Here is a 27,473-nt window from a genome sequence, read left to right as displayed (position 1 = left end):
TTTTATTCTTCCTATTATTGAGTGCATGAATTGTTTTTTTTCTTCTTCTCCTAAGTTCTACAGAATGCAAAAATTTGCCTAAAATCGTTCTTCTCTGTATTCAAAGTGGAAAAATCATAAGATATTGTTCACATTCAAATCTCTTTCTCTAATCCTTCATTTTATCCCCAAAAATTCTTTCAATAAATACACACATTTTCATCAAGTTTTCCTTCACATTTTCTTATCTTCAGAAGATTTTCATTAAAAAGGGTTTGGAATAATTGTGATTACACATTTTGAGAGAATTTCTTTTTTTTCTTTCTGACAATAAATATTTACATTCCTTTTTTTCTTCTTCTCTTTTCACAGCAAATCAATTTTTTTTTTTTTAATTTTTAAACTAACGCACAAAATTTCATTGTCATCTTTTCCTCATTGACATTTTCTTTTGCTTAAATTTTCTTTTGAGATTTTGGAAGGTGACATAAATTATAGTTTCAACAAGAAATTAAAGAAGAAATTCAAGGACAAAAAAAAACGATGAAAAATCAACAACTTTTCTTCATGCAAAAAGGAAGCACTAAAGTGACTGATTATTCTAAGAAGAAAACAATCATACGTATACAAATCCCTTGAAATTGTCTTTTTTCCTTCCTCTTCTTCTTCTTCGTCTGACAAAAGAAAGTGAGAAAAATAGGGGGAAAACCATTAAATCAGTCTTAATATTGTCCAAAGAGTGAAAGAAATTAAGAAAAACGGCTGAAATTCATTGGGAAAAATTAACAACTCTTCCCAAAATTCTAGTTATTTTTCCCTTATCTTAACTATTTCCTCATTTAAGTTTATAATCTTGTGAAAAGACATCAATAGTGTTTTCTTGCCTTGCTCTCTCATAATGATTACTTTAATACAAAAATATTTTTACATATGTATATTTTCTGTCTTAACCTTTAAATACATTTATAATAAATTATGATTCTTTTTTTTTGTCTTCTATACAAATTATTTCATCAGATTATTCTCTTCTTATACTGCCTTCTTTTCAAACTGTTTTCCAACTTGTTTTTTTTTATCTCAATATGTAATCAACGCTATATATTTGGCAATTTTCAGAAACCACGCACGCACGCGCGCATTAAATTCCTTCTTCACTGACTCTTGAAAATTTTGTATTTTGCTTTTTCTCATACTCAAAAATTTTGTCGAATTTTTGCCCATTTCATCGAAAATCAATTGAACTCTTTTCTCTTCTCATGTGTCATTTTGTGAGCGCGGAACTCAAAGAATGCTCCTCTTGGACGACTTCACACGTTAAATTGTATCTTTCTAAAAGACGCTTCTCGAATAGACGTTGATTGATTGATTGTTTTTTTTTTATAATGCTTCAACATTCAACTATTTGGCCGAATTGAATTTCCCTTGTCAAAAATTTGTCAATAAATCGTCTTGGATGGTAAGAAATATTATTTGCAAGTCAACTGGATGGCTGTCTTTTGTGGTGAAACAACATAAACTATCCTCTTTCTCTCTCTCTCACTCTCAATGCTTAATGCCTTAAAAATGTATACAATGGAAACACAAGTCAACTTATTTTAGGACACAAATTTGCTACAAAAAAAGTAAAACAAACAGCTTTTTTCCCCTTCTCTTTTTCTCCATCTAAAATTTGATTCATGGACGAATAATGCAATTTTTACGGTGCGCACAGAATGCAACAAGACTCAAACTGACTCTCGTCGCATCTAGTAAATATGACACATTGTCAAATAGGGAGAGAACCATATGGCAGGATTAATTGAATAACTTTCCTCTTGTTTTTCATCGATTTTTCCTTCTTCTTCTTCTTCTTTCAAAAAATGCATTCACCTCTACGCTAAACCACAAATATTGCTCCACGAGACTTTTTCTTCCTTTTCATTTGGGAAAAAAACAAAGAAATCAACAACTTAAAAAGAATAAAAACTCGACAAGAAATTGCAATGATTTAACATAAGGGGAGGAGAAAAAAAAACGTTTCAACATTTCTCATGATTGGCAAAAAAATTAAGACATCCCAAGAAAAAAAATGTGCATCAAATTGATAGATTTCACGAAGCATTCGTATTCTCTCTTTCGTTATTTCCTACTCATCTCTAATTGTCTCCTAACATTCCCCTCTCTCTCTCTCTCTCTCTCTTTTATGCAAATCTGTAACACAACTGTCTATAGTTCTGATCTCATTATTTTATGTACAAATTACAAATTATTTAATACAAATATTCATTATTTAATAATTAAAACATAAATAATCAGAATGGCCAGAGTCGTCATTGTTTATCATCATAATTCCTTATGCTGTGTGTGTGTCTCTCTCGTCACTCATCTCCTCTCTCTCTCTCTCTCTCTCGCTGTCTCTCAACTTGCAACTTCTCCATCTTCATTTTACAAGCACTTATCGACATATTGTAGTTAAAATAAAACAGGAAAACAAACCATAATCTTAATGGAGAGTCGAATGGATGATCAGAGTGTGTGTGTCTCTCTCTCCTTCTCTTCATGTCGGAATGCAAATTGATGGTGTATTTTTCTCCAATCCTGTGACTTTTTTCGCTTCCAATGCGCGGGAGATTTTCCTCGCGTGATCCTCGCACGCTGTCCACCTTTTTACACTTCCTTTCCCCCATTCACTTGTATACACCAACAGTTGCAATAACGATCAATAATCGTCAGTAGCCCGAATGCGTGAGAATGCCATTGCCATTGGTGAGGGTAAGATCAAATTCATTGACGAGCTTCTTGATATGCGACAGTTTCTGATGCAGATATTGAAACCTAGAAGAATACCAATAAATTCTAGTCAGTAAATCTTTCTTGCATCAAATTTCAACACGAATGTCTTCTCAAATGAACCCAATAAAGTTAATTAAAAAAAAATGTCTCATGAATTTACCACGACAATATTATTACTAGACATTAATTAAAAGCTTCCAAATACCCTTTAATCAACCCTTGAACATCACTCACCGCCTCTTAGACTCTTGATGATTCCTGTTTCGCATAGTTTCTTTGTACTCGTTGAGAATTCGCTTCTGAATTTCCTGTGGAAGATTATGGAAAGTTTTCATTAGACAGACGCACATAATTTGATTTTGCTATGCTCTCAATTATACCTTAACCCGAAACTTCAGATCATCGCGCTCCTCCCGCCGAAGTCTCTTCTCCTCAAACCTGAGAGCCTCCTCCAATTCAGCAAACTTCTTCGACACCTGATCAATATCCGCATGCAGCTTTCTGTACTCCGCGTAATCCTTGTCGAATATCGACTTGTATTCCCGCCTCTGCTCAATGGATTCTATCCTCCTGAATTGACTGTGACGCAAATACAGAGTTAACACAGTGGCTCAACACGTGAAAAGTGGGCGAAACTCACCTGCTGAAATCATGTGTGTTGCCGTTGTGCTTGCCCGTGTCACTCCTCAGCTCATTGGCATCCTCCTCGTATCGATGATGATGCTGTGCCTCCGTGTCCGCCGATGATGAGCTTGTGGAGAGGAAACGCTGAGCCGCATCTGATCTCAGCACAGAATAGCTCAAGCTCAATCCGCTGTCCTCAGATTCTTGTGTGGTTGGTGTTGAATTTGAACTGTGTGCGCGTGATTGAAGGAAAAAAAACAGAGGTGAATGCAAAGAAATCGCGCGAAAGAAAAGTAGTCAACATTCAATGATAATCACTTCCGGAGGCTTTTCAACCATTAACACAATTGATATGGAGTGTGAAAAGAGACAGGAAAACATCGATAGAGTCGAGCAAAAGTTTTGCCATCGACACATTTTTTTTTCCTCTCCTTTTTCACATATAGGAGAAAAATATATCTTTAAGAATTCTTTCCATTTTCCACTCCTGATACAACATTTTGACCATAAAATGACATAAGACGAGGCAAAAAACAACATCGAACAGCCAAATAGAAGCAAAAAAAAATCACAATTTCAAAGAAGAAGAAGAAACAGACAGAAAGAATGTCTTGACGCGTATTGTGAATTATAGCTTTTAATAGTATTGTGCCTTTCTCTTTTTTAAATTCACACACACACACACACGCGCAGAATAACAATACATATTTCCAAAACGCACACAAATACACAACTTCATATCATTTGGTTTTTTTCCTTGTCTCATTCCAATGATTTTTCATCCATATTTTTCCACCCATTTGCAGAGGAGGAAGATTGCAAGAAACACATAGACTTTAGAGACAGACATTCATCAATTGATAAGCAAAAATAATATCACAATCATATTGAGAGAAATCTCGTGAGGAAGTTAGGAATTTCCCAAAGAGAGACTTAATTAGAATCCCAAATTGATTTATATTCAAAGTCAAATGCTTAATCAATCGATTGAAGAAATGTGACATGAGAAATTGTGTATTGCTGTATGAGTTGGGAAATTTTTGAATTTATCTATGCCCAAAAGTGATAAGATAGGGTCGTTTAACCCAACCTGTTTTTCCTCTCACACACACAGATATTGATAAAAGTCTTAAAATTATCAGTTCAGTGCTCAGCATCACTGATTACAGATTGGCACGAATTGCAATTTGCGAGTTGAAAAGTCCACTAATATATGCAAGTGCTAATCACTCAATCTCTCTTACCCATAGTAACTACTGGACGACCTCATATCATCATGATGCTCCCTGGAACGAGGATTCATGTTGGCACAATCTCGCGAATCCGCCACTCCTCGTCTGCAGGCAGAAACGGACAAAGTCAGGTGGATGATCAGAAATGCGCGCGCACGCACAAGCGGAATATTACCTGGCATCGTGATTGGGATTTCCAACGCGACTGATGCGGGTCTTTTTGCTCACGGGCCCGTCCAGATACTTCTCACTGTTCATCGCGGGCCGCTTCACAGCCGGCGGAGGACTGCCGTTGTGCGTGCTGGTCGGACTTTGGCCAGACGTTGACGAGCCGCCGTCGGAACTCAGAGGTGGTGTTAGATTTTGAGGTTTTCGCCTGGTTTTGAAAGGGAAAAGAGAAGAAAATTGTAATACAATCATCAGAAATATTGCATTTGTGAGATTTTGTGATTCAACACAATCAGATCACATCAATTACTTAAATCTAAGGATTAAAAATGCTTCTCTGGATGATTGAAAGTCACATAAAACCGTAAAATAACGATTTAGATAATAAAAATTGTACATTTTAGAAGTTTTGTGTCTAATAAAACACTTCTAAATCGTGTTCTTGAGTTCATTGTCGAGTTAATGTCCTTCACAATTATTCCACAAACAATTATCAAAAGATTCTCAATGATATTTTGGATTAGAATTAGCAATTTCGAGTGAAATCTTAATAAAATATTGTCAAGAAATATCAAAAACCAACTAAAGAAAAAATTTTAGTTGATTTTCAAATAGAGAAATAGAAGAAAATCTTTTTTTTTTTACTATGAGTCTGAATGCATAACATCAAAAATTGAGAATTTTCAGCACTTATTGATGCTTCTAAGCATCTTGTAATGTCAAAGACATCTGGACACTTTCGAAAACCCAGAAAATATCCCCTTGTCTATAGTCACAGTTCCTCATGACACATATTAATCACATACCTCTTAAGATTTTGCCGATCCTGTTCCGTGTAGAATGGCCAATCCTCGTGCACATCATTCCATATGTGTCGATTCAGATGATAAGTATTATCTCTTAGGTAAGATATCGTCGTCAAAATATTCTTAATGTTGTTCTTATCACGATCTTTGACACCCTCTGCAATAGAGATTATGCCAAAAAAACATTGTTAGCAGAGACCATTCAAGTGTGTGCATTGTATTGTTGTCTCTTTAATCCATAAAATATTTGACCATGTTCACTCACTACACATTAGTTTCTCTCATAAATATGGTTCAAGGAGAAAAAGAAGAAACCACAGTCGATGATTCAACAATGTGTGCTCATACATTTTAGCGTGTGATTAGAGTGGTTATAGAAAAAAGCACCTCAAAAATAAGCCACACGAGGAGAGCTTTTTCTTCTATTTTTATAGAGCTAAAGAAAAGAAATACGCACAAAGAAAAGTGAGTGTATGTAATTATGTCTGTAGTTAGTAAATAACATTAAAATGAGGTTTGCTCGTTTCCACATTATAATTTTTCAGCAGAATAATTAAACTGGAAAAACATTTATTAGAGAAGTAGACGAAGAAGAAGAAGGAAAGGAAGGCATTTCGGCAGATATATTCCTCTCATGATACAGATACAATAGATCATGTGATTCTCTGCCTTATCTTTCACATATCACAAGAAACAAATCTCTCACTTTCCTGAGGCATGCAAATATGCTAATGTTTGCCTATCATCTGAAATCTAATGATAGAAAGATAGGCGCCACACGCGCAGAATCATGAGAGAAAGACGCCAAATGATTCCCCAAAATAGTGAATGAAATGAAGAAGTGTCTAAACCAATTTATATACTGGCATTGTCTCTCTATTGAATTATTGATGAGAAAGTATACGAAAAATCGCACACACATATTGAGAACTGAAATAGCGGCGCACTAATAAATAATTAATACACTCACCAGTGACTATTCTTGCATACAATTCAGGTTTTTTGTACGGCCTTAACGCTAATAAGTGAATCAGCCTTTCTCTGAAACGGAATAATCAAACAAAATACACAAGATGAGAAATTTTTCTTCTTCCATATTTTTCCTCACACACATCTTGCCATATATAGAGGTGCTATATTTTGCCCAGGTAAAAAATGCCTAAAAGCAGTCATTAAATTGAGATTGAAGTGAGAGAGAAAATCCCGCACAATTCGTTGCTTTACACTTTTCAATGAATCTCACAATATTTCTGCCCAAATTGCTGAGCTTTTGTTTCATTCTGTACACACACACACAAATACATGGAAAAAAGAAGAAAAACAAACACGTTCACGAAAAATACTAAAAACTTCCATTTGACTTAAGGTTAAGTCCAATGACGACAATAAAATACTGAAAATCTTCCAAGTTTTTCTTCGTCCCTTGTCATCAAAAATAAACTCGCAACATAGGACAAATATAGATCGTAATTTTGCATATCATATATCAAATAAGATATGAATTTCACATTTACTATTTCTTCCAACACAACTGTATGTTCAAGCGGAAAAACACCGCCAATATCACGCTTTCCGCAATAAATCCATTCCCAAATATAATACACCATTTCTTGCGCGCCGCCTACACTTCTTCTCCCCCATTCGATGGTTTCTGCATCAAAAGGTTAGCCACTCGAAATGCCACTAATACAGTGGTAAAAAAAAACCGCCGCCATTCGCATTTCATTCAATTCATTTTCCCCTCTCGCTCACATTAAAAAGCGCACGATAAGCGTATAAAGACATTATCAATTTTGCAGTGAAATGATAATGTTCGAAGTAGCTTCTTCCTTAGGTATGTCCTAATTACTCAAATCCCACTGAAATTCATATTTCCCGTCTCCATTCAACTCTACATTCATATCTTATTTGATAAGATATCAAATAGAGGATCATTGATCGTTGAAAACTGATCATCATTGAAAAATGTACTTAAACTTGAAATTATACGTTTCAAATCTCCTCAGAGAGCAGATCTCTTGTATCTACAGAACTATTGTAAAGTTAAATTGAATCTTTGCTTAAGAAAGCCTCCTTAAAATAATGGCAAGTATGCATAAGAATTCACAAAAGAGATTTTCACACAAGTCACACTCACTTTATCGATCTCTTCATGATGTCGGGATTCCCTCCTCGTGAAGATGAACTCTGATTATTCCGATTGGCAACTCTATTAGGCACTCTACTTGCTCCACTTCCAAACACTTGCGTTCCACCATTCACTCCACCGCCGGCGACACCATGACTTCGACCGCCCGTCGTCGTTCCATTTGTCGTCTTGAGCGACGGCGACGACGCTGACGTCGTGCCGTAATTATTGGCAATATTATTACTATTATTTGTTAAAACACTTGATGATAAACTAGTTGGATTTGATGCAGGAGCTGCTGAATTGAGGTGAAATGAATCACGCTTGCTGTATGGTGTAATTGAAGACGAAGAACTTGAAGAATTGCTAGGAATGTTATTCAGACGATTACTCGATGGTTTCAGTTTCACCCGGCGTCCAATGTCTGTTTGATTGGGCTTAATTTCTCGAGTACTGCAAAAGAGAGAGAAGACGCGCAAGTGTGATTTAATGAACTCCACGCGCATTTTTTTTCGTGTATATATCTTCGATGATGCGCATACCATTTGTTTTTCTGATTTTCCTCAGCCACAGCCATTCTATGCTTTGTCGTCTCGTACACATCATCATTGGCATGTATTCGCATCTTGTTGGACAATGTGCCCAAGACATCGAGGTCCCCCTGATTCTGCTGGATGCACTCGAAGGAGCCCGCGGGACCCTCGATTTCAGACAGAGAGAAGCTAAACTTTTGTCCGCCGCTGTTCGACACAGACGGGAACGAGATGAGCTGAAAGAAGAGAGAAAAGAACAGTCGTTAAAGGAGCGATCATTTCACAAGGAATATTGCATGGTAGTAAATTTCAATGGGAGGGGCTTCAGAGGGGGCGTGGCTTCGTTTAAATCAACATTCAGTCATTCAACCATGGAAATCAGCTAAACACTCCGCAAATCCCTCGGAAATACATATGACCAAGACTCTGCTGGCGATAAAGAACAAAATATGCTTGAATATCAAGCAAATGAGACGATGCAGATTCCGAAGAGTGCAAAAAATCGCTGTAAATTACCTTTATGAACTAAAAATGCATGAGAAATCAGAAAAAAAGCTTCCATTTCAACTGCAACCTATCCTTCAAGACATTGTAAGTGTTTTTGCACTGTCAATGTGACTCTTTACGGAAGTAAAATATATTTTTGCGCCGAAAAATACTTTGCAAAAACACCAAAGAGATGAGCGACAACCACAAAAAGTTGATATAGTCATGCAGACACTGTTTGCCAATTCACCTGTTTTATTTCACGTGTGTTGAAAAATATCATTTATTATTTCATTCATCTGCCAAAAATAATTAATGCGAGCCACACGACAAACGAAAAAATGTGTCAATATTTACTAGAATACAAAATTTCACACTGTGAGGACAAGTTTTCCCCGAAAAAAAGGAACGGAAAGCAGAGAAGCCACATTACATTCGCCATATCATAAAAAGATATCCACACTCACGGATTTTCCCATCAAGAGAGAAAACCCACAGAAAGTGATAAACTATAGATAGTGGCATTTTTTATCTCTCTCTCTGTCTCTCTGTCTAACAAATTCTACACTTGACAATTCAAGTGTCGAGAGCTTGAGGACACACGCGAAATAGAGAGAAAGAAAAAAAAAAGTATCACACACTCAGAGTGCCAACAATCTAATCAAATGGCGAACACAGCACAGTTTAAATGAAATTAAAATTAATTTTCTTTTCTTCCAACCATTTGACATCAATATGTAATTGTTACTGATTACAGGAAGCCACATGGTTTAGTTTTTCGCAATTTTCTTCCTCTCTCTCTCTTTCTTCTTTCCATCAACCTCGCCTAAATATGCGATTTATTGCCTGGCTTATTGTACGATGCAATTTTCTCCTTGCATTTTCGCCACACACAATCGTAGCGATAAAAATTGCATTCATTGAACGAGAAAAGTGATGACAAGAGGTTCAAGACTAGGTTAGACAGATTTATTATTATATTTGACCAAAGTAAAACCCGCCGATTAACAGTTTTCCAACGGAACTGCTGAATTGTAAGAAGAGAAGAAAAATTTCCAATCCCCACACACACACACACACACATACTCTCTATTATGTCTGCGTTGTGTGAAGAAATCGCGCATTACTTCCCCTCGCGGCCATGCTTTTTTTACTCTATGTGATCTCTTCAAACTATTTAATTCCTATTTGGACAAGGTAAGAAAATCCATTCATTAACCACTCATTTTTTTTGCCCACTTTTGGCTATCTTGCGCGCACAGAGAGGAAGAAAACACATTGTAAAACTCTGCCAAACACACAAAGCCAACATAATCGCTACCACAATGATACTGACTGAAGGTAGAAAGTGAAATATGCAACTGTATTTCAGGCCTTTGGGCACCACAGATGATATTTTCTTTAGTTTTGTACAATGTACAAACCATTAATTCGTCAACTTGCAATATTATTCTCTTCTGTACAACATTCACTTTAGTCAGCGCATGCAAATTGAAGATCAAGATTAGATTTTACATTTAATAATTCCCCATGTAATCTTTCAATCGCACAAAATTTTTATTAACACCACAGAAAGTCAATGATATTTTTTTGTGCATTGCATTGAAGCTAACATATCAAAACTTCAATATTACACTTTTTTTCCACTCTACTCTCAATATTCACACAAACACAGAAAATAAAACCACGAAGCAATATTTGCGAGAGCAGAGCTTGCGAATGGTTCAATTTAAATGTGTGCACAAAAACACTCAATCAAATAGGCAATAATGGTGGAGAGAGAACAATTGCAATCGAAAATGAATTTCTGATTAAACACATCATTTCACAATAAACGTACTTCTCAACTCCTTCTCTTCTTGCTGACTTTATGCACACACTTCACGTAGAAAAATCTAATAAATCTTCTTTCTCTCGCTCAACTACAATTCAAACTAAAAATACTTTTGTGCATTTTCAAGTAACACCAAAATGTCTAAATTTGCATATAAGCAATTATGCAGTCACACATGATATTATATGATGAGTCATGAAGCTTTAACCAATTCTCAACACAACTCTTCCCTTGTGATGTCATTGATTGGATGATAATTGGGATTTATAGAACATAAAATGTCATACCTAAACCACTCAATTGCAATCTCACACCATTCACAGGCACAGACATACACAGAATTCATGCTCATCTGTTGACCTGTCACTTGCGGATCAAGACCACAAAGCCGCTGACAAGATAAGCAGCGAATTCTATCAGAATTTAACGCTTTGGAGAAATACAGACAGATTTACAGCTTCTTCAGTACCACAATCTTCATGCGCATTTGTCATTATTCATTTTATAATTGTACTAAAAAGGATTGTGACAACATGTATCAATTCCAGACAATTTTCATCACAATTCCAATTTAACAGTCATTTGGTGGGCGCGCACGAAGTGCAAAAGGAAAACCCAGCAATAAAATGAATTTGCAATTGAACAAGACAGCAAACCATCAATTCTTCATGTGCTCAGCATTACAAACATCACCCATATATCGCTTCACTCTCCGGCCGTGTGCAATACGTTAAGAGGTATTTTACTTCTGAGTCGTTTTACTTCTTTATAAATATTTTATTATTTGGTCTCATCCAACACTAAAGCCATCACACCTCGCGCCAAGGTTCTCAAGAATTTCACTTGGAGAGGAATTAACCCTCAACTTGGTCTACACCACTAATCTATTATACATAAATAATCTCATGTACAGTGCACGTTACAACACACAAATCCTCATACATTATTTATTCTCCCGTCTCAGCCAGGCAATAAAACTCTCTTGTGTGTCTCTCCGCGAGACTCATCTCAACTCCCAATCATTATTCGATTACAGAAGAACAGAAAAAAATATAGAGAATTGGTATCAACAGTAAACATGCTAATTCAGTGGGGAAGATAAATTTGGAAGTCATGGAAATCATCCAACACACGTTTAATAACACACAATCGTGCCATTGTGTTTACCAGGGAAATTGTACATTCATTCAGACGCAACTTCATCAAGGAGATAATTTCGTTCAAGATTCACTCTCAAAGTGAACTTGAGCAGAACTCAAATATCATTGAGAGATAAAATAAAATACTGAGAAATGAGGTGATGTTGCCGGAGAAGAAACTGTGCTATAACAGCAAAAATAGGTTAGTTAATTAGGACTCTAATCGATTCAGAGGACACATTGTTATCAGGAAAAGCGTGAACGAGAAAATAAATACACCATCACAAAGGAAAATAGTACGCAACAAATGGTGACGGATTTATTTTCGGAAAAATAACATTTACTCAATCAGAGGAAGTCAATCAAATTAAGGAATGAAATTAGTAAGTTTGCAAACTGTGCTATTCCCATGATCTCCACTGTACATTAAACCAATGACGTAAACAACAATGATTTTTTTTCCTCCACTCGCGCTCTATTTTTCCATTACTCTGTGCACACCTCAAGGAATTTATGTGCCATTGAATAAAATTGTGTAAATGACATGAAAAGAAGTGAAGCATCGTCAAATCTTATCAAATACAGCACAGAAAAAATTGAAATGGACGAAAAAAAAAATCACTTATTCTTCTATAGAAATTAATTCGCTCGTGCTGACGACAAAAATCCAGAAATTCAAATGTAAAGTGCATTAGTGAGAATTTGGAATTCACTCCGTCTCCCTTTCACCTTTCCCAGTACATTTTCCCAGAAGCTGCAGCAGTAAGAGTAGAGACACACAAGACGAATTCTCACTATTGATTTGCCATATTACGTATGTACATATAGAATGAAGCGCTCCTTTGTGCATCCACACAAATACCAGCGCAGATTGGCTTGTTGTCCTCAAATCGTCCGAACAGCATTTCCCTCTTAACTCACTTTGCCAAATGACAGATGACATTTCATAAAAAATTTGCATTCAGAGCGAAAGAAAGGATATGCGAAGTGAAATGATGAAAAATATGGCATTGTCAGGACAGAACAATGTGATGCTGGAACACCTGCCGCACAGCGCAAAATCCAAACACACATTTCATCCCTCAATCTGCAACACCCCCGCGCGCAAACACGCACACAGACTTTCCCCACCCACACAAAAGTGTCACACACAACAGCAAAGTGCTGAGAAACTGTTGCATTCTGCGCAAAAACCAGAATCCATCTTGACGCTTCTCTCAATTGCACTGATCGCCGAAGGACACTCAATCTCTAAACAACAAAATACTGTATATAAATAAAATCAATCAAACTCACCCCTTCATTTCCGAGAAATTGAATAGTTGCTTGAGAACAAATTTTGCTCTGAAAAGATAAAGAGAAAAAAGTGTTAATAATGTTTTGCAAAGAGTAAAATCATGCCTATTGTATCTCTACATCAATTTTCAATGTATTCTGTAAGTCATAACGTCTCACATTTATATAAAAATGTACAACGAGTGCACAATATCAATTGTCTTATCACTAGAGTGAATGGTATAAGAAGATGACGCAAGCAAATTCCACCAACACAAGCTCATGTGTATTTTTTCCTAAAGTAGTCGTGACTAGATTTTCCTTATCACCACTTACCGTCTTAATATTATGTACATTTGCTTGTATATAAATACAATTTACTGGAAAATGGAGAGAATCTCTCTTTGGATATTAATGAAAATCAATTCTTATCACAAGCCTCGCCTATTAGGAAGCTCCGCCCACTTTAAGGATGAAATTCCTGTACAAAAATCAGTCTCATTGCAGAAAGATTTTGACTTATTTCTATAACAACTTCCCATGCACTTGAAACTTGCAATAAACACTGAAAAGCAAATTACTCATATTCCACAAAGGCAAAAATCGTGAACACAGAAAATGTCAATAAACTTTGATATTCCATTTTATCAGGTCATATATATATATATATATATATACGTATAAATATGATATTTTGCCAACACACTACAAAAATAAATATTCGTAATGTGAAACGCTCTATGTATGATTGATTGAATCATGATAATAAACCCGTGCGAGTTACTGAGCAAAAATATCCACACGACGCGAGTGAACACATTAGCAGTGATAAGGCGATATCTACACATTATATAGTTTATATAGCCTCCTTTCTCACCAACACCAAAACCAGAAATTCATTACTATCAATGCATCTCTCTGCATCACATTTCCATCCATTCGCGAGAAACACGTGCACATGAGGCGACAGATGTTTTATTGAAATGGGGGAAAAAAATGGATGCTGACTGAAAAAACATGCCTCCAAAGTTGAAACTGGTACAGCAAACACACGTTTAGAGCTTCACAGAAATATCAGGTAGACAGTCGCCTTCTACACACCGTTTCTCTCTCTCTCTCTCTCTCTATTGTCGTTGGGCAGAAGAAAATGGCAAAGCGCATCGCAGAGGAGAAAGGTAAAGATTGTAATATAATTTTATGTCGTCTAGTTGTCTACACTGAAATTCCTATGGCTTCTTATGTGCATTGACTTATGTAATGTTTAGAGCCATTTACAAAGCAATCTCTGTGTGCACGTTTTATCACATTTTCTGCATCTTCTCTTTCATGGCAGAGATTTTTTTCTTCTTCTTCAGCACACCAAAATACTCTATAGAGGAAATAATAATCACAAGAAGAGCAGGTGATGAGTTCTTCTCCCTCTCTTCTTCTTCACCCCCCCCGTAAAATCTCAGGTAAAAGCATCTTCTCGCCAAACTCTTCGCGAGTTTGCACACAAACACTGAGAAACTAAATTGCCGAAAACTGTGGGTTGAGCCTCAATTTGACGATTCTTGTGTCTGGAGATGTGCCAAGACGAGATAAAAATGAGTCAATGAAGAGAAATGTTAGACAACACCTAGCAAAAGCACGCTAGGAATTTCTCTCAGTAATCAGCTGCTTTTGGCACGACTCATCATCAATTTAGTTACGGAGGAAGACATTAGGAATAATCAGTTCAAGTATACCAAATTATGCATGAAAAAATATCCGTTTATTATACATTAACGAGAACTCACAACCAAATTCCTTGAACTCCATTTCACTATTGAAGAAAGTAAACCAATTTATTGGTGAGAATATACCGACAATTTGCCCTCAATTCTCATTCTTACACATGCCACCTTCTCAAGGATTCATTTCAAATACGACAAAGCAGGGAAATCTACGGTTAATAATCTCATAAAATTATGCAGAGTTGTGAATCTATTGAAATTCAGAGCAAACTTTCTTATCGTCCTAAGAATTTTTCTACTTTTCTTCCATTCTATGTCATTTCCTTTATGTAAATTCAATGTAATTACACATCCTGACCCCACATTTCCCTACATAACATGCCTTGTTACATTATTTCTTCTACGCAGTTTCTACTATTTCTCCAAATTGACTCTCTCTAAACTATCGGTGAAGTAGCGAGTAAAAAAGTCACCAAACCATCCAAAAGAAAAAAAAATGAGACGAGGAGACACGCAAAGGCGGTGAAACTTGGTGAGAATAGTGAAAACAATTAGGATATACTTCAAGCACAGCCATTATTGCACGTTTTATATTTATTTGTACAATTATATTGACAACATTGTGCTGAAAAAAATGTGGAAAATGGTTCAATATTTTATATCAATAAACTTTATTATCAATACAAATATTGTTTACCACGCAATGCCAAAAGAAAATGCGCTGAACTCTCGTCAATTCATGACATCTGCAGATATTCAATGCAATCGTCACATCGGAAGAGTGCTTGATATCATGTTTAATTTGTTATCAATTATGTGTTCACATCAATTATTTCACAATACGGGACAAAATGCCGAAAAACGTGATTTTCTCCCAATGGAAATTTTATTATTCACTCACAACACTCAGGGTGAGGTGCAAAAAATGTGGGTTACAAAAATTCACTGAACACCAATTCTCAGCTTAATCATGCATACCGAGAAAGTCATTTCGTATTTTGGATGTTTCTTAAAATTTTAATAATCACACTCAAAACATACTCTGTCGCCAGTTAGCCTTCATTTAGTGTGAATCAGAGAAAAATGCCAATGAGAAAATGAAGGAAAATAAGTCATCAAAAACACGACAAAAGCTTGTACTTGTGTGTAATAATAATTAGTCAAGTGTCAGAGTAAAATATAAGTTGCATTGTAATATTTAAAAAAAAAATTAAAATAAAATTGTCCGATTGAGCAAAGAGAAAACGCTTCGGATTGAAAAAGGAAAGAAAATATTATTAGTGAAACATCAAGAAAACGCAGTGGTGAATTAATTATTCATGTTATTCAATTAAATTTTTGCTTCACTGTAGAAAAATGTGAAAGATTTTTCCATGATAAACTTTCATCATTTCACAATTCTTATGCGAGAGATTATTTCAACTCTCTTTCCACTTTAAAAAAGACAAAAACAACAGCAAATTTCATCAAGATCAAAAGTAATGTGCAGAAGAAAAAAAAGAGAGAAATAAATGCCCATTGACATGTGATGAGATATAAAAATTGTCACACATAAAAATCCATCGAGACGAATTCACTGAGAGGAAAAAGTCAATAATGTAAAGGAATAATAATATAGAAAAAATACATTGACTGTATAAATTCATTTGAAGGTTCACATCAAGTTCACATCTCAGATTCGGATACGTAATAAATTATTAATTTGTATTCAATGAAAATATTCATTTTGAACGCGACACAAATCACGAATCGCGCCACAGAAACTCACACACAAGGATTCGCATTGCAAATGTGTATTCGAGTCATGTTGTGTAGAAGTATTAGTCAAATGAGTATTTTAACTCCATATAGTCATCAATTTAGTGGCAATTGCAAGTGAAAGGAATTTCCACGATGATTTTTCACCCCTAATTTGGTCCAATTTTCTCTCACATTTCTCCTGCCACCCCAAAGATAAGAAGGTCTCTCTATTGTGAAATATCAAATAGATGATAAAGAGAAGCACAGAATAATTCTCAATGCAAATTAAATCTGTGACCTGCGCACTTCTGACGTCATTCACGATCAACACGAGCGTCAATCTAGAGACCAATAAAATGGGAAAATGCGACGACATTCAGAGGATATCTCAGTCATTTCACTCTCTCACTCGCCGAGCCTCCGAAATATCCATACGCGCGCACTCACAAAATCCACTCTTCGCCTCCCCCCCCAAAGATTGCTCATGCGGGCAAAACAATCAATTATAAGGTGAACTCTTCCTATATGTCAATGTCTCTTCGCAATTTCTGACGCGTACAACACCACCAAAAGAATATATACGCAAGGCAAATACAAATGACAGCCAATTATAGATCAGCGCACATAAGATAATGGAACACAGAGATATTTTGCCATTGATAAAAATAGCTCTCCTCCGCGATAGAAGAGAAATGACTCCTCCTCCTCTCTCTCTGGTGTCTTCATCATTTTCCTCTTTGTACACCACACTTTGGTATGTTCGTGGGGTTTTCTATTTAAAACACGAACACCTCACACTGCCAATTCGATTCCACCTCCCACGCACTCTTGATTATCTCTCACCCGCTCAGCCCAGCCACACTGGAAAGCCCACTCATTCAGCATCAAATTCACCCCCTGAAGTGCCGCCACGCTCATCACATCTTTTCGGCCAATCATTCGCAACGACGAAAATTCAAATGAATCGTTTTCTCATTCAAGAAATCAAAAAAAAGACATGAAGAAACTCACAGGTTTTGGCAATTTTGATACCATTCACATCATCTCTCTCTCACTCTGCTGTGCAATATTTTTTTACCTATATAGGTCACTGAATTATTCACTCTCAAAAGGCAACCTTGCCTCATTTATATACAACAATATCATATACAGATCACACCAAATACTGTTCTTTTCCTATTATAAACAGCTTCAAAAAAAAACATTCAATCTTTTTAATAAAAGTACAGAAATGAAACTTAAATTGTGCTTATATAACACTTACATAAAAATGAGTTTGAATAGTAAACGAAAAAAAACCCTCAAACTCTTCAATTAGGCTGTATTTTAATCCATGCCCACTTTTGGTGATTAGGGGAAAGTCGAGAGACTTTGGAAGCTTTGATTGAAAAAAAATTTTTATATAAATATCACAAATATCAGACCTATTTTATATTGAATATTGTCTGAATATCTTTGATAAACACCTCAGTTTAAACCTTTATTTTTTCTCACTCTCCTCTTGATGACTTTTCCAAACTGGATTCGCCCATATAAAACTCATATTTCGTCATTATACGTGATACACGATGCGACTTCCGCTGAAATTTGGTTTTCAACCAGATCACAAGCTGAATCCAGTGAACTCATTTTTTTCCTCACTGATTCCAATTACCACAAAAACACTTTTTATGTGTCCACTGAAGGCAAAATCCCCCCATTTTTCGCCACTAAACAGACAAATGCATCACAGTTGAGATAAGGATAAGGTCAATTCGCACCTAACAAGTTTATATTTGAGAAATTATGTCACATCCTCCATCTGTAATATTGGTTCCTCGTGAGTATCAATTGGCTTCTACAGAGTCTCTCTTTTTCTCCATATATATATATGCCCACAAGTATTTATTTATGTATGCCTATATGTTCAAGTTTTCAGTTCCGTGATTCACTTTCACCTAACGGACTCCAACTTCACATTTCATTATATATACACACACCGTGTGTATTTACTATGTGTACATGCTTTCTTGCAACTCTTCCATGGACAGAAGCACCCAATATTATCGATTCATGTGTCATATATTTCATTGCGACTCTGTGTCATTCTCAATCTCTTCACCCCGATGGTTTAACTTAAGTCTCCACATAGTGTTATGTGTTACCCTGCACCGTAGACTGCCGTATTCTTGCTATTTCAACTTTCTGTGCGCATGTTAGTTGGCACGATTCAACACTTTCCTACCAACACACCCGCAATCTCAATGCTTCTCTGCACCACAAGGAAAAAAAAGAGCCCCACCATATATATAAATGTGTGCTCAAAAGGCATGCAAACACGGCAAATATGTATAGAGTGGCATCCTCTCTTGCTTTTTAAATAAACACACTTCTTGCGATGATGTACGCGATGGCAGGGCAACAGCTGATCTTTCAAATTCACTCAACGCATTAGTTCCCATAAAATCCATGCCTCAGCATGTTAAGGTGACAATTTCGAGCAGTGCATACATTGTGTGATAAAAGCAATATTGAAGGTGATTTGAATGAGCAAAAAGAGTCACTCTGTAAGAAGAGAAATCAACAAAAAAAACTGCACGAATTTCTGGAGAATTCCCGCTCAATTCGCTATAAACCAACCATATAGCAACCACACTTCTTACCCTACACAATCACACTTTATCGCTCTCTTCGCCACTTGCTCATTGGACACCTTTCCTCATTATCAACTTCCGCTTCGTAGAAGCGTTTGCAAAGAATTCTCCTTGTTTTCTCTTCCACCCCGTGTCTCTCACGCCTCATAGACTACAACACACATGTTACACTTGTCGCTAATTTGGCAATATTTTATTGTTTTTAACTCTATTTCCAATAATTAATGCTGACCATTGTGAGTGCCAACAATTAACATCATTTAGCATCTTAGCTGGTCTTTGCGATTTTTCTCAACTCCCTGAAAATATTTAATTTCAACATCGTGTTGACTTTGTTTGGAATCTCACGCATTTCTTCGTCCGAAACAAATTGGATACACATTTTTTGCACTCACACTTAAACTAATCTGACTCATTTTGATACCACAGAATGTCTTCTTCTTTTTCTTCGTTTTTCACCCTAAATCGCGAGCGTCTTTGTCCAATACCAGTGAAAAAAAATACCTTCCAATTTCCAGTGTAATTTCAAATTGCTAATTTGCTCAATTGGTCACGATTTTCCGTGAAAATGTATTTTAAATATTATGTCCGAGAGATACTTTGAACTGGGAAAATCCCACTGTTGAAAGTCATCTATCATATGGCATGATAATTGCAAGAATGTATGAGTGTTTGTGTATTGCATGTTCGTCTCTTTCTAGTTTTACTTCATTCCACCATTTTTGCTTTACACTAAATTCCCTACGCCATAAAAACTATAATTATTTTGAAAATTTGCTCAAAATTTATCAATCAACAATTTTCAAGTCACGCCCACACCAATGCCACGCCCCATTGCATGTGCATTAAATTGATAAAGATGCAATTTCATATTAATTCCTCTCCACATAACATCCAAAGGAACAACATTATCTTTCCGCGGTGTTTTCTCAACATTTTTAAAAACAAGTTTTTCGGGCCCCTCTAGTATGACCTTTATATTTTGTGAACTGGAATTCTAAAACGTGTTTCTTAAGATCACACACAATTGGGGGGGCACATAAGATGAAGCTCTCGCGGGAGAATCTTTGTACAAAGAACAAAAAAAAACATTCTCGCCACTTTTTTGTAGCATAGAATTTTATCAATGTTTTATATGAGCTTATAAACTATTGCCGTGTGCAGTATTCCATGTCAGTCATCGTGAATTTCTGTGCTTTTTGCTCCATGCCTTCAAAACCGCACACATATTAAGGTTCGTCAATGGTCTGCTGAGATTTTATGCCCACCGCTCAGTCGGGGGGATTCCCCCACCCCCAACGCCCGTTCGCTGTGTGCGCGAGAGCGAGAAGCAAGGCGCACAGCAATCCCTTCAGCTCGCACCAACAGAGAGCGCCACCCAGTCGCACTGTACTGTAAAAATTCACAAGAGTGTTGCGCCACTCAAGGCCGTTGTGTAAAATTAACCAACACACCATCACGAGCCTCATGTCTGTGCTCTCCTCAGCGTCTGTCCCACTCGCACCCACCAATTTCCTATCATTCTCGCACACTTTCGCCAAGTACGCGACTCACTCGCGGTACATAAGGTTCTTGTTTATAGGTTGAGAAGAAAAACTATGTTGAGAATTTCTCGTTTATCGAGACCTTTTGTGCAAAGAAATTCAAATTGCCAAAAAGGAAAACAACCCTCAATGCACAGCCACGGAAGTGCTGGACAATTGCGCCTCTCGTGTTACCATTCCAAACTCTCTGCCCTATACACGACCAAATAACCGCCAGAGCGACAAATACACATTTCCTGTAAAAATCTCGTTCTGCAGCCTCAACTGAACACACAATGTAGAGCCGAAAAAAAACCAACAACTACTTGATCTCGAAGCGGATCCAATCGGTAAAGTAAAAGACACAAACACTCGGACTAAGCAAATGGCACACAGAATTTCAATCAACTCTCAAGGAGTTGCACACGAAAATGAAAGAAGTTGTCCTTTATTAGATTACACATCCAACACACAAGTGAGACCATTCTTTACATTGTCATTCATTTCATACCTATTCTTGCTTCACACTTTTTTCCCTCTTTCTGCCATTCTTGCACTTTTAGACACAATTTTAAATGCCTGTGTCTGATTTTTAAAAGAAGAAATAGTCAATAAGGCTTGTATATTTGAAGAATGATTAAAATAATGATATTGAGTATAAAGAAATTTTGTTCTGGCGGTTGAAAACTGACGCTAAGATGGCGATGGACGCAAATTTTTTTGAAAAATCCACTCACGAAACTGTAATTAATAATGATTTACTGATCATTATTTCATTTTAGCACCAATTTTGATCTCAGTACTTGAGTTCAACCATCATATTTTGCTCATCTCTTCACAAAATACACTATAATTTTTTGACAGTTGTGCAGACAATCTGTTTTTAGACATTTCCCAACCCTTTTTACCTCATTTCACAACATTTTTTTTGTTCCTTCTCTTCCCCAATAGGATTTCCCAACCAAATCAACCGCGCACACTTGATAACAATTCTCGCTCACCACAAAATTATGATGGTGGCAAACAAAAGTGGCATTTTAATGCAAATACACTGACAAATCCCATCAACAATATTTTGAATTTTCATTCTCTATACTTTCAAGCACATTCAATCATGAATTATCTTATCAGAAAAACCCCGCATAATATAAACTTTGTACGAGGTCATAAGATTCACGCAAAAATGAGAATGATGAATTGAGTAGAAAATGTACAATATATTTATATATATATATTGGTGTTAATTCCCCAACTACATTTCATTGACTCGCACGGCGTTAATAGGCAAACTTTATGGATCATAGCAGTAAAACTATACAACACTGAAATTAATCAATGTAAAATATATTCTCAAAATAAAATGTACCTTTTCTCGATCAAAATGATCTCTTCTCTCTTACAACAATTGAGGCGAAGATGAAAAAAAAGGCCAACAAAATACGGTTTTGTAATGAAATTTGCTACCTCTCGACTATGACGCAACTTGAAAGTAAAGATACTGTCGCTAAGTCAGCTCAGAAAGGAACATTCAGCACACAATCACATCAAATACTATCGCCCGTGTTGAGTTATTTCACAAATTCGCGAATTCTGACAATGCCACACTAAACACACACGCTCAGCAACACACACACACACACGCAGGAGGAAAAGGCATTGGAAAGCTCGCGAGGAATAGGTTTTTGTGAGTATCATTCGAGAGAGAGAGAGAGAGAGAGAGAAAAAAAACCACACTTTACGCTGTAATATGAACACCTTCTCAATAATAAATCGTTATATTGAGCGCCTTCTATTTCGCACACTTTTTCACCATCGGAAAATGTCGAGAACAAGCGCGAGGGAGAGAGTCAAATTACCAACGCTATTTATCTGTCGCGGATAATCACTTTAGCGGTGCATTATTCATACTGAGTACGCAAAAGTACAATCGCTGTCTAGGCAGAAAATTCTACAATGTTACCCGATAAATATCTCTCTCACATTATTATCAATCAACGCAATGCTCTTGCAATGGTTGAACCTTTTTTTCTCTATCTCTCCATATTCCACACCAAAATGTGATTATGCATTGGAAAATGTTGTAGAGTTGCAATTCCTCCAAAAACGACACCCAAAAAGTGCGAAATATTCGCAAGTCGTGCACAATTTAATGGACATTTTTTGACTTTAGCATGCAAAGTGAGACAGAGACAGAAATCAAATATCCATTTTCTCACTGTTTCTCACTTTCATGGATTGTGTCTGAGCGCCCAAGCAAGTGAAGGAGAAGTATTTTCGAGGCAACACACCAGAGCTAAAAAAAAAGAGCTGCGCTCACCCAACTTCTCTTTGCGCGCTGCTCAACGTAATGGAATGGGAAAGAAATCTTTTTTCTTCTTCTTCTTCTTCTCGCACTGAAGACATTGAGAAGGTTCGCCAAAAAATCATTTGCAGTCGCGCATACAGACAACATCCACAAATGAGATGGAAGAGGAGTACAGAGGCGAAAAAAAACGGCACACAAGAGAGACTTGAAATTGAGTGAATGTTGCAGAGTGAAAGAAATAATTGGCCAGGTGTCCAAGGTGCGCTACAAACTCCATCCTGATTGAATAACCACACAGTCAGATCGTGCACCAAATCAAGGCTTGATTTTTTCTCTCCCTCTCTCGCGACAAGCACAGAAAATGCCTGGAAATTGTCACCCTGGAATGGAGGAAAGGAACTGTTGCGCTCTGTGATAGACTTTTCATTCACAACAGCTATTTTGCTGGCCAATCAAGTGAAATCCATTCCTGCAGGTTTTGCCTCAAGGCCTTGAAATCAGGTAAACTGACAAATCGCGCATACCTTTCCATCAATATTCAAATTACAGCTCAGTTATGATGAATAGAAATGGTAAAATTGGATGAAAAGTGGCAGTTTTCAGCACCCAAAGTGTTTCCTTGCAAACTTTGCATACATTTCCCATTAAATAAATTCACAAAGAAGAATTTATAAACTCAATTGCAATCACAATCATATCTTAAGAAAAGAGAAGATGTTAATCGAATTTAGTATCTTTCATCTTATTGTGAAATTGCATAAGAAATCTCGTACATTTGTGAATATTACGATGATTTTTAGTTCGAATTCGCAGCATTACAAAAAGTGTCTCAGAACAACTAAATCTCCAACGAAGGATCTCAAATGATCCAAAGATTCATCTCAAGTTCATCTAACTTTTCGCAACAATAATGACAACATACAGTATGTGTGATATCTTTATCACCTTGACTGGAACACCCTGAAATGTCCTGAAGCAACCTTGTCCATCTGATCTTAAGTGTGACCAAGAAGTCTCACTGCTCGCAACCAAAATATCTTCCAACCACATTCATTCTGCGTCTCGAGTCGTCACCTCACCTCCAAAATCGAGTGAATGGAGTGTGTCTGGACGAGTTTTTCTAGTAAAATTTCAATATCTTCTTGACGCACCGAGAGAGCGAGAGACTGACTAGTGACCTAGCAGTTTGTCTGTCTCCGCACGCAACATGGAATTTAGTCCAAGAGTTGTTGCGGCATAAGAAAAAATGTGTCTCAAAATGCGCCTAATTTTTTTGTCACTCCTTCTCATTCTTCTCAAATACACACAGACGCAACTGTAATATATATTCTCACGAGGCTTGATCGTGTGCTTATCGCACACGATTTTTTATCACACGGCGCACGCGCAATCAGCGGTGATCTTCAGTGTGGACAAAACTATATTTCAAGTGCCTAAAGGATTTCCCCGTCTATCGAAAATGATCAGACGTGCGATTATCATTCTCTCGACGTGTGTGCGCGCGCGCTCTTCTCACGCCGAGATGCCACACCACGAAAACCTTCCCGATTTAGTGAGGATCAACAGTTCGTGGCCTAAATATTTGGCACCGTTACTTTCTCATAGTTTTAGGAAAAAGTGTTATGCCATGATTTTTTCTTCTCTCCCTCTCTCTCTCTCTCTCTTCTCGTGCAGTCTGTCTCAGTGGTCTTCACTCTTCGACTTTTTCCGCCACTCCGTCCAAATATCACTGTCTGTGTGCCGCTGCTGCTGCTCCATGTCTTCATTTTTTTCCCTCACGCCAATCTCCACAGCTTCATCTATTGAGAAATTGTGCGCTTTTTGCCGTTCGTACGGCGCTCTCGTCTGATATTTCACCTTTTCCGTCTCCCTCGATCGCGCACTCGAGCATTTCACAAAAGGAAAATACCTCGCTTTTCTTCTGCTATGAAATTTTCACGTGAAAAATTAAAACATGAGCAAACACACACACTCACCCCACCCCATTTTTTTGTTGTTGTTGTTGCCACTACTGCCTTGTGCCCAGAGTTCAGGTGAATAATTGTATAAAAGTGGGAGAGTCACGTTCATGAAAGACCAGTGAGAAAGTCAAAATTCACTGAAATTTTGCAGACACACGAATTGAAATTCACGATCGTGTCTCGCGATCACGTAATGCCAGCAATCGCGTAAGACGAAATTTCACGATCGATCGAAACCTTTTCATACTTCTCTCCAAATCACTCACACACACACACACACACGCCGGAGAGCAGTGCAGCAATCATCCCAAAAACCCCACAATCACCTGCCGAAAATCCTCAACTGAAAAATCCTTAGCGAAAAATATTGCAACATCTGTGACAATACAGGTCACAATATCACACTTTGCCACGTTCCATCGACAACAAAGTCATTAATGTCGCTGATAAGAATTCAGAAGTAATCGCGCAGCTCAGCAGCAAACATGACCTTTTCTTTCGCGATACGGTGCATTTTCAGTATTTTGTCAATAATAATCTCTTCTGACCCCAAACACTTGATTTACAAGCATTCTTATTGATTGTCCGTGACAGATTGAGCTTTGCCCAAGAGGGCTCTCGTGTCGACAAAGAGCACGCAATGACAATTGTTGTTTTTAAAAGTTAAACTTTAGAATTAAATCAGAAAAATAAGGGAAAAAATAGGGAAAAAACCATGAAATTAATTTCTTAATTTGCATACTTTACATATAACAAAGTATTACAAAAAAAATTACATAAATTTCATATCGAAAGTAAAGTAAATCTTTTGCAATATGTCCAAATAACGCTTCTAACCAAATTTCTATTTAATCCCACGGCATGAAATTGGGAAAAATTGCTTTCGAGTCTTCTCAGTAGAATTTACAAACCAAAATCAACTGTTTTGCGACTTAATATTCCTTTCTGAATGCACAAAAGCTCTCTGATTCATATTTATTGACACAATTTCTTCAGAAACTACCTTCACTAGACTCTGCAATCACTCAACATGCGGAATTCGAGGATTACAAACAAGAATAAGAGCTCGTGTGCAATCTTATCACACCTAATCTTCGAGTGTCGCCTGTGAAGAGAGCAACTTTAATTGCTGCAGGCGAAAGAAGCCCTCAATCCCTCAAAGCGTCCTTCTTCGGCGTCTTGCAAATGTCACCCCACTTTGTGTCTCTCCTCACAAAGGTGGCGACAATAAAAAGATTGTCGGTAAGATTGGAAAAACACCCAAAGTGTGTAAATGTGTTACACATTCGAGTCTTTTCCCAAGTGTGTGTGTGAGTGTGTGTTGCCCACGAGAACTGGTTTTACGAGAAATCGCACACGAAATATCAATACTGTCCGCGATTTTTTTCTTTCGAGAATATTTCCCTCTTTCCACGCGAATTCCCTTGGATTTCGCCCCTTGTGAGGACAGCTGACAACACCAGTGAAATTTGCCCCGCGAAGGGGAATTTTTAAATGGTCAAAAATGGCTGCAAAAACGTAATTGCAGGATTTCCCCACCTCAGGAGCCCATGAGGACTGAGGCCGTCTCCCTCCCACTCGCACGATCGCGTGAGAGGATTGCGAGGATCGCTCGCGTGCATTCGAAAAAGTGTGCGAGCGAGACAACACAGGCACTTTGACAGATCACGAGGCGCTCTCGCTCGCACCTCCTCAGTTTTTTCGCACAAAGATGGTGGCAATGAGAGGCGAAGGAAAAAGTGGTGCTGCTGTGGTCAACTTACTTGATTTCGCTGAAATTCCTCAATGGCACGATAAGCTGAGTCGGTCAACTTGACGAATATCAACTCCTTGCCATCCGCGGACGCGCTGGTGTTCTGTATTTGCGACAATCCGTACGAAATACCAGTGCACAGGGCGGCCATCTTGACGTGCTACCAAATGTGCCACGTAAAAAAACCTTTCCAATTTATAACGCCTGCTGGCCGAGGTGCGCCACTTTGTTACCACCACACCACAGTGGAGTATCCTCCGGATGGGATCCACCACACAAATCCGATGCAACAATGTGCTAAATATGGCAAAATGTCTCTCAAAATTGGGCTTCTATGTCAGAGAGCGAGAGACTCTCCTCTCAACTGCGACTGGGGCTCGAGCACTCTTCAGTTCTCTCCACACTGGGGGCCCTCCGGTGGCCTGGGGCGCTCCTGATTTACCCTCGGCAAAAGTCTCTCGAATGCGCCTCCCCGAGCTTCTTCACTGCTTCACTCCTGTGTCGCTATGGGGGTCATTGAAGAGAGTTTGCCATGAAACTCACTTTTTCACTCCGTTCGCCAGTGACCTTTCGACCGACACACACACACGCACGGCACAGTCTCTCTTCCTTCTTTGAGAGGAAACGAAAAACAAATTGGGGAAAATAAAACAAAAAACTCTCACTCCTGGCTTTTCTCCCAAATTTCCTCCTTCTCCCTGTCTTCCTTCTCTTTTTGGTGGAGAAAAAATGTTACGTGCTTCACGAGCGAAGCCCGTCAAGAGACTGACGATATGCGCCGAATTTTCGAATTCCGACACACATCAGCTGTCATCGCGCGGCGAAACTCCGAACCACCGACCACTCCATCCTCAGGCGCCCCTCAAG

General features: G+C 37.6%; 1 protein-coding gene across 1 annotated transcript; it reads right to left on the bottom strand.

Annotated features, from left to right (window-relative positions):
• Positions 1 to 30: 30 nt before the first annotated feature.
• LOC132256106 (RNA polymerase II elongation factor Ell) lies at positions 31 to 27,369 on the bottom strand. Its single transcript, XM_059752293.1, has 12 exons — positions 26,617 to 27,369; positions 12,998 to 13,045; positions 8,252 to 8,478; positions 7,719 to 8,162; positions 6,552 to 6,622; positions 5,582 to 5,738; positions 4,783 to 4,983; positions 4,620 to 4,712; positions 3,392 to 3,604; positions 3,132 to 3,330; positions 2,986 to 3,059; positions 31 to 2,793 (listed from the first exon to the last, which is right to left on the bottom strand). The coding sequence occupies exons 1-12, from the start codon at positions 26,755 to 26,757 to the stop codon at positions 2,688 to 2,690; spliced, it is 1,974 nt and encodes a 657-aa protein (XP_059608276.1). The 5' UTR covers positions 26,758 to 27,369; the 3' UTR covers positions 31 to 2,687.
• Positions 27,370 to 27,473: the final 104 nt, after the last annotated feature.

This window comes from Phlebotomus argentipes, unplaced genomic scaffold, assembly GCF_947086385.1.
Source record: "Phlebotomus argentipes unplaced genomic scaffold, Phlebotomus argentipes genome assembly contig_5, whole genome shotgun sequence".
NCBI classification, from domain to species: Eukaryota; Metazoa; Arthropoda; class Insecta; order Diptera; family Psychodidae; genus Phlebotomus; species Phlebotomus argentipes.
Note: the sequence above shows the minus strand (reverse complement) of the source record. Positions and strands in the feature narration are given on the sequence as shown.

Coding starts and splice junctions, on each gene's coding strand:
- LOC132256106 (XM_059752293.1), bottom strand. CDS start 26,757: ATGGCCGCCCTGTGCACTGGTATTTCGTACGGATTGTCGCAAATACAG. Junction 6,623..7,718: donor ATCATGAAGAGATCGATAAA/GTGAGTGTGACT, acceptor ATTCCGTTTCAG/AGAAAGGCTGATTCACTTAT. Junction 3,060..3,131: donor ATCTGAAGTTTCGGGTTAAG/GTATAATTGAGA, acceptor AATCTTCCACAG/GAAATTCAGAAGCGAATTCT.